The 8,921-nt window shown below is 43.3% G+C and overlaps 1 protein-coding gene across 1 annotated transcript in view; it reads right to left on the reverse strand.

The window, feature by feature from the left end:
• The window catches only part of LOC126320799 (esterase FE4-like), a 77,986-nt gene extending 73,513 nt beyond the window's left edge, over window positions 1-4,473 (reverse strand). The window contains exons 1-2 of the mRNA XM_049994123.1: window positions 4,288-4,473; window positions 3,264-3,401 (exon numbers count right to left, since the gene is read on the reverse strand). Of these exons, the coding sequence (XP_049850080.1) occupies window positions 3,264-3,401; window positions 4,288-4,347 (198 nt within the window). The 5' untranslated portion in view covers window positions 4,348-4,473. The remainder of the gene's footprint in view (window positions 1-3,263; window positions 3,402-4,287) is intronic.
• Between the last annotated feature and the right edge of the window lie 4,448 nt (window positions 4,474-8,921).

Raw genomic sequence — 8,921 nt, forward strand, 5'->3', positions numbered from 1 at the left:
CACAATACATTTTTGCTGCTCGAATGTCAAGCGTGCTCCAGCCATATTGTTTTGTCAATACCGAGATCGAAGTACTGTAGAGCCAAATACGATACTACAACACACTCGTGACTCAAATCGAACGACAATCTCGATAGCTCGATAGAGGCTGACAAAGAGTGTATGGGCTCTGTATAAAAACGCAATATTTCAAGGTAATACATATTTTACGAATACAGTTTATTTAAAAAAATGAAAGACTTTAGCAGGGCAGGTTTTCTTTAGTCGGTTAATAGTAAAAAATAAGAAGCACCTGTTATAACCGAGACCAAACAAATATTGAAAACTATCGGTACCGGTTTTAACCAGTCAGCTTTTCCCAGCGCTACCTTCAGAGCAGCGTAACGTGCGGCATAAGCTGCCACTGACTGTCGCTGCAGTGGCGCAGGCTGTTTCCGGAAACGTTAATTTTTGCGTTCGCCTCTTCGCCAACTTTTCAGTATGTAGCCAAGACTTTTGTGCAGAAAAATTCATACGTGCTACTTACGCCTCTTCTTCATCCAGAGTTTGACTTGTCACAAGTAGCGTGTTACATTCAATTCTTCCTTTCGCACATAAATACGTCTCTAGATTTCTCAGGTACGCTCTCGGATAAACGCTCCGTTTACATCAAACCTTGTCAGTGGTATACGGATCCTGTGCATCGGGAATATTGAAGGTGAATAGGCCGACGAGGGCTGTGTCCCATAACCATTTCTCTGCCGAATTCGCTTTAAAACCGACGTTTCGTCCCCATCTGCGGAGAATATTTTGAAGGTGGATCGTACCTTTGGTGAATGTCCCTTTGACACCCTGGCTCGATACTGACTACGGCAAAATTCCGCTTCCGCGAGATTCCGCTCATTGGCGTGACGTCACACATTACTAATAGTGATCGCAGTTGTCTGTTGGCGACTGCCGTCGTCCGCTATTACTATCATCCCATGGTGGAAGACTGGTACACATCTTCTTCAGCACCAGAATTTAAATTTCGTTCAATTTCACGACCTCCTCCTTCCTTTTGAAATTCCTGGGGTGTTTCACAATCTCTACGCTTGTAGCTGCAAGTACTTGAGTCCTATCAAAATGAAAGTGGTGGTCGCCTGCCTGTAAAACATGTTCCGCAACAGCTGATCTGCCGATCTCCCCTTTTCTGCAATTGCCTTTGTGCCGTTAGAGTCGTTTTTTGACAGTTCTTTTTGTAGTGCAACTCCCTCGTGCACCTCCCCACAATTTCACGGAATCCTATAACTTCCAGTATCTTCCAGCGGTGCAATATTTTGATGGTACAAACAGTCATCATCTTTGAACTGTTCTATACTCAGCACAAAGTGCTGTAAAGTGTGTGCGGAGGATATTTTCAAGGTGGATCGTAGCTTTGTTGAATGCCTTATTCACACCCTGGCTCGCTACTGTCTACGGAAAATACGCACAATACGAGGACTACACACTAACCGCGAAAATAATCTGCATACCGTCAGACCACCGCCTCCGCACTTCACTCTTGACTCTATATATTTTGGCCCATAAGATTCTCCAGACGTTCGCCAAACTCAAACCCTTCCGTCGGATGGCCACATCGTGAAGACTGATTCCTCACCCCACGTCACTCATTTCCATTCATCCACTATCAAGCGCTACCACTTGAAGCGTCAGTTTGTACTGACTACAGAAACGCGTGGCTTATGAGGGTCTGAATTGCTTGTTGCTGGTGGCACTTTGGAACTCCCGAGTGATTCCTTCGGCTTTCATGTGATTTTGTACTACCACCCTCTGCAGTGCTCGACGGCCCCTATAATACGCTGTGTACAAGGACACACCTACTACACCCGATGATATGCTACGACGTATTACTGCAGCCTCCTCGGACATCGCTGAAATGCTAGCACGTGTGCAACACTCGCTCCACACCAAACTGCAAGCGTGTACTGTCGCTGCCGTTGGCCATTTTGAACACAACCAGAGATGGTCAGTTGTCTCGTTACCCGTCAGAATCCACAGAACTAGTGTGTGCACTCGTGTTGTTCTTTAGTGTGCGGTACTACAGCTTTTTTACAAGTATTGGTGTGGATACTTTTCAGAATACGATACATCATAAACAACTCTCGCTAGAATCATGCACCAAACGCTGCTGACATTCTAGTTTACCCTATTTTCAGCCTCTTGGTGTTTCATTAAGAAGTGTGTATTTACAAAAAAAAAAAAAAACACTTTCTATGTATTATCATCATTTGGTTGTTGACTAACAGTGCAAGTCCCTGACCGCCAATTCATTCTGTGAAAACTGCTCATCAATAGCAATTCACATTTCCACAATATCTGCTGTGTATAGTTTTCGGTGATTTTCCCCGTATATGAAGACTAGCAAAGATACTTCATAGGTATATGAAGACGGTATCTGTTCTTTGGGACATGTCCGAAAGAACGCATACCAGCCTCACAGATATATAGTTAAGGCTCACCGGGCATTTGACCATCTTCTTCTATGCAGACGCACAAACAGTGTCCGAACTCTTTCGGGAATCGGCGGTAAAGCCGCGAGTAATGACTGTGATGGACAGGGTAACTATGAATATCGTGCGGGACAATAAGCTGAGAATCTGGGCCTCACCGGAGACGTCCCAGAGATAAGTTCCTGCAGTCGCACTATCCTCTGTGTCCTCGGTGGCTCAGATGGATTGCCGGCACGATAGCTCAGCGTGTTCGTTCAGAGAGCTGAGTGGAAGAATCAACAAAAGAACTTGAACGGATGTCGTGTGACGTCGGCAGCAACCAAATACAACGATCAACAACAAACAAAATAAAATGGATAGGGCGTCTGCCATGTAAGCAGGAGATCCCGGGTTCGTGTCCCGGTCGGGGCACACATTTTCAACTGTCCCCGTTAGCTTATATCAGTGCCTATATCCAGCTAAGGGTATTAACTTCATTGTAATTTCGTACTTCATATGTGAGAGTGTAATTGCGATACGTGTCGTAATTTTTCCAGTGTCGCTTTTAAAAACCTGTCAACAGTTATGACACCTGTATAGTCAAAACAGTAACAGTTTTTGTGCCGGATAATTATTCACTCTTCAAACTTCCCATTGGCGTCTGTGACATTAAAACGTTATGTGTTTTAATAAACAGCCCATCTGGAGCTACGGTCATAACATTTGTCAGTGTTTTCATTTGTATGTGTAAAGTTCCCCACAAGACAAATACACAGATTGTGGAGCACTAAGTGTGTGATAACAGCTACTTACCTGGAAGCGGAGATCATCAACTGGCGCCTCCGCAAACGGAATGCCTTGAAACATGAACATCGGTTTGCCTGTTAACGTTTCGGACATCTGACCCCTCAATGTGCCTTCTTCTGTTTCCACTGTAACATACTCGACAGCCTGTAAAATATTTAAGGAAAACAATGAAAATTACATAATGTTAATAAGAATCTTGAAAATATCAAACAGCAGACTGGTGACCCCTTTCAAGTTACGAAGTATCGCTCTGAACGTTTAAACGTGGTTTCACTGAAGTACAAGGAAAAGCAGTAGCGGACTGCATGCAAGACACGAGGTACTTTAGAGAGTGTGTGAATACATGATCATCAGAGCTCGTGGAAAACGAGTAAAAAAATTGGGAAAGACGAAATGTGCAATGATTATTTCACTGTCGCAGAAATATTGTCAGAAGAGAAAGGTTACCGAAAGAAACTTCCGAAGCTTCCTGTCGCGTATATCTTTTTAATAGGCTATAAAATAAGTTACATTGTTTCACAAAAAGAAAAAAAAAAGCAGGTTCTGTTGAGAATTTAGTGTTCCTCTGCGGCCTTCAAGGTCTCATTTAATACATTTTAAAACGTCGAACTACTTTTCGTTGAAAAGAGCTACGAACTAAAATTCTAGATTCTTTTGTGAAATTGAAACTAAACCCCTGAGAAATACGTAGCGCCGGCTGCGGTGGTCTCGCGGTTCTAGGCGCGCAGTCCGGAACCGCGCGACTGCTACGGTCGCAGGTTCGTTTCCTGCCTTGGGCATGGATGTGTGTGATGTCCTTAGGTTAGTTAGGTTTAAGTAGTTCTAGGGGACTGATGACCACTGCTGTTAAGTCCCACAGTACTCAGAGCCATTTAAACCATTTTTTGAAATACGTAGCGATTAAAAAACGATTCTTTTTAGCGACATAGCAAAGTGTGTTTTTCTTGTTGTAACAAATACACACACTGTGTGATGCAGAATGCGTTGTACGAAAAGTAATTAGTTATGCTGAATAAATTAATGTACTTACTGATATGGCGACTGGCATTAAACAGAGGTGTAAAACTGCAAATAAATGAAGTGTCGCCATTGTCTTGGCGATCTCCTTTACTTCAACGATAGCTGTTGGTGACCTAACTGGGTAACTCTGTCTGAGTCTTCATAGAAAAACTAACTTCAGTAATGATGCGCTTAACCAAACGATAACAAGAAGAGAAGGAAACAATCTATATCTATAATGAAAATAACCGATGTTGTTCGGCTTTAGTTAACAAGAGACGATCTGATGAAATAGTTAGCCAGTCCCGTTCCTTTTCTCCTTTTATAGATGGCTCTTTTGAAGTAATCAGTAGATAAAGTTTTATCATGTTATCACATTATTGCATGTCTTGTGAAACAGAAGGAAGATTTGTTATATAATCGACCTGTAACAAAGAATACATGTTTACTAACAGAGTGCCTTCGAAAATGTGCTCCTCTACTGAATTAAATAGAAGTGATAAATAACGAACTGTTTTACTAAGAATGTAAGACATAGTATCATTTACGCCTCCACACAGCAAGAGGTATCTTATAAGGGAATTGTAAAAAACAACAGCACGAGCAGCTGAGTATAAGTATTGTATAAAAGAAAATTCTAATACCTTGAATGATAACATTTTAACACACTGGCCCTCACTGGTTGAAATAAAATATCCCTTTATTTTGTTTCCATTACTGCAAAATTTTAGCTTTGAAATGTCTGCATATCCACAACCCACCAAAATGTTCGTATCTGGGGCAAATTTAGGAACTCACCAAATCCCACAAACTGTAATGTTATTGTAAGAGATTCACCACATTACCACACTTCACAATCAAAGGTGTGAGAAACAATATTTAGACAGCAGTAACACATTGTACCTATAGGAATGTATGGGTGTGTTAATCTACCATAAACCAATTTTCGAAACCTTGAAGAAAAGATGTTGCAGTAGATTAAAATCACATAGAGGCTTCCTTATAACGAAGTGGACAAAATGTCCAGTTCATTAAAGCCGCCATCATTAGTTCCTATATGAAAAATACCTATGACAATCGTTGGCATAGCCGAACAGACAGAAACTAGTAGTACCAATACAAATATTTATGCTCTCCTGTACACTTTTTAGGGTACTGCTTCCACTGTGTTATCCATCGGTTCTGCTGAAGCGGGCACTAACAGCCTTACGAAGGTGCCTACAGCAATCCGACAAGAAACTGCGAGACATTCAACCAGAATCCAGAATGAATATATCACTCTGCGGCGGAATGTGTGTGCTTTTAAAACTTGTGGGCAGATGAAAACTTTGTGTCAGACCGATCCGTGAAGCCAGTATCTTGACTCTCGCAGACAATGCCCTCACCAAGTGAGCTGCTGAGGCAGTCGATGTCGCAGCTTCACCTCTGTGGTGTTGTACCAGAGCGTTCAGCGCATACAAGTTCGCTGCGGAAAGAAAACCGACAAACTAACACCCAGAGCTCCAGAGCCCTCTGACCAATTTTGCGCGATGATGTCACACGAACCCAACGAAGTCTGGTTTGCTTGAAGCCTACGGGAGGTAAGCAACCAGTCCTTTCTTGAAGTTTATGAACTTGGCAACAAAAGGGGCCAGAAGTAGAAAAGTTTAACCAATGGAATTTCAATAGATTAAGGATACATGTAGCAGAAAACCAGACCTTGGCATTTATGAAGAGGACGAAATTTTTTATCTCCACGAGATTTATCTCAAGCCTCTGTACGGTGAGGTCGTAGCATCAAAGAAAAACATCAGTCCTCGATTCCTTCCCACACACTAGTGTGCAAGTAGTTACAGCAGCAGTGTATGTGCCCTTCTTGTGAGCGTATACTTCCTACAGATGCTCCCTAATGAAGTTGTAGATACCGTAGCCCAGGTAAATGCTCTGCAAGGCGAGCTGGGAGCGGTACAGCCTGCTTACTATGCTTCGGAGTAGAGTCCACGAGCGGTAATATGGATGGATAATATTACGAAAACAATGCTTGACGCTACTGGTACCTGCATGCCAAAGATCACCTGTCTCTTGGAGGTATAATGAATGTCGCTTGGCGTGCGTGCAGCTGTGTGGATGTGCAAATGATTCAAATGGAGATCATTTGATAAGAACCTCGCAGTTTTCTGGGTGGTGAGACGTAAAGGATGGCGTATAGTTGACGACGGCAACAGGAGATCGTGGCAACAGTTTTTGGACTCCATCAAACGTTCTACTATACTATGCACCGGGAGTGTATAGGGGTATTACAGGGAAGTGGGTGGTGCCATACATACTAATGCTGTGATAAAGAATGGAAATCTCCTTACCAGCGAGTGAGCAATTTTCGAGACCATGGCGGAGAATTTCTTTCAGATCACTGGTACTGCCAGTCGGATCTGGCTTTCTGTCAGTGCCGACTTTCTGTTAAGAGGGACAGTTGAGTCTTTGATTTCACGAATGATAAAGTTGATAAAACTGGCCCTTATTATTATGGGGAAGCTGGATTCTGTGTCTACCACAACACGAGGTTCAAATGGCTCTGAGCATTATGGGACTCAAAATCTGAGGTCATCAGTCCCCTAGAACTTAGAACTACTTAAACCTAACTAACCTAAGGACATCACAAACATCCATGCCGAGGCAGGATTCGAACCTGCGACCGTAGGGGTCGCGCGGTTCCGGACTGTAGCGCCTAGAACCGCGCGGCCACAACGGCCGGCCCACAACACGAGCACGGGCCCAAGTTGCGACAAAATCCAATACAGCATGATCCTGTGCTCTGCTGAGAATGCTACAGGAATCGTTTGCACAATTTTTATCGCACTATGAGAAAAATGGTTTCTTGGTTCACGGAAGCAAGTTATTTTAATTATCTTTATGAAGCCTTTGAAGGACCGCAGATGCCAAGTAGCTATCGTAGTGTTACACTTGTATGCCGCCCGGTAAAGATGGAGGGGATTATCGACAGTGCATTATCGACAGTATCTGGGTCTTAGGATCTGGCCTGAGCTGTATTCACTTTCAGTGTGCGTTCAGTGGGTATCAGCCTACCTCTGATAACGGTCTCCTTCTGCAAGCTTCTGTACAAAAGACTTTTCTACGGAAGCAACAACTAACACGAATGCTTTTGAGCTTTAGACAGGCTATGGCGTTATTTGACTGCACAATATCCTCGTAAAGCTTCACGCATGACGCTTTTGAAAACATCCTCTTGTGTTTTTCTTCCTTCTATCTATATTACTTTAAATATCAAGTCGTTGATGTGGTTATCAGGAGCTTTAATATTATATGGTGGTGTCCATCAAGATAGTCGTTTAATTATGACCCTCTTTCTAATAGCTGGAGGTTTATTTGTGACCGTCATTCTATTTTAACTCATTTCAAAGTTTTACATTAATTGCATCTGGCGAGCTGCAGGTTACCGGAAGTACTATTAGGAAGATGAAGGAATGTACACTCTAGACCAACATATTATTCTTTGACTTCTTCTTCTTCCTCTTCTTCTTCTTCTTCTTCTTCTTCTTCATCTTCTACATCTCCATCGACAGTCCGCAAACCGACGCATGGTGCGTGGCGGATGGCACCCTGTACCACTGCTTCTCATTTTGCCTTCTGCTCTACTCGCAAATAGAGCGAGGGAAAAATGATTATCTATAAGCATCCTTATGAGCCCTAATTTCTCATATATTATCTTCGTGGCCCTTATGTGCGACGCATGTTGGGGGCAGTGGAACCGTTCGGCATCAGCTTCAAAGCCAAGCGGGATTAGTCGAGCGGTCTCAGGCGCTGCAGTCATGGACTGTGCGGCTGGTCCCGGCGAACGTTCGAGTCCTCCCTCGGGCATGGGTGTGTGTGTTTGTCGTTAGGATGATTTAGGTTAAGTAGTGTGTAAGCTTAGGGACTGATAACGTTAGCAGTTAAGACTCATAAGATTTCACACACACATCAGCTTCAAATGCCGGGTCGCTAAATTTTCTCAACAGCGTTTCTCGAAAAGAACGTTGTCTTCCTTCCAGGAATTCCCGTTTGAGTTCCTGAAGAATCTCCGTAACACTTACGCGTTGTTTGAACTTACCGGTAACAAAACTAGCAGCCCGTCTCTGAATTGCTTCGATGTCTTCCTTCAATCCGACCTGGTACGAATCCAAAACACTGGACCACTACTCAAGAATAGGTTGCACTAGCTTCCTGTATGAGGTCTCCTTTACAGGTGAACCACTATTTCCTAAAATTCTCCCAATAAACCAAAATCGGCCGTTTGCCTTCCCTATCCCACTTCTCACACGCTCCTTCCACCTCATATCGCTTTGCAACGCTACGCCCAGATATTTAAAAGACTTGACTGTGGAAAGTAGGACACTAGTAATACTGCATTCGAAAACTACAGGTTTGTTCTTCCCATTCATCCGCATTAGCTTACATTTTCCCACATTTAGCGCTAGCCGCCATTCACCACACCAACTGGAAATTTTGTCTATGTCGTCTTGTATCCTCCTACGGTCACTCAGCTTCGACACCATACCGGACACCATGGCATCACCCCTAAACAACCACAGATTGCTGCCCATCCTGTCTGTCAAATCCTTTATGTATACAGAGAACAACAGCAGTCCTATCACACTTGTGTGGGGTACTCGTAACGATACGCTTTTT

The sequence above is a fragment of the Schistocerca gregaria genome, chromosome 2 (genome assembly GCF_023897955.1).
Source record: "Schistocerca gregaria isolate iqSchGreg1 chromosome 2, iqSchGreg1.2, whole genome shotgun sequence".
Classification (NCBI taxonomy): Eukaryota; Metazoa; Arthropoda; class Insecta; order Orthoptera; family Acrididae; genus Schistocerca; species Schistocerca gregaria.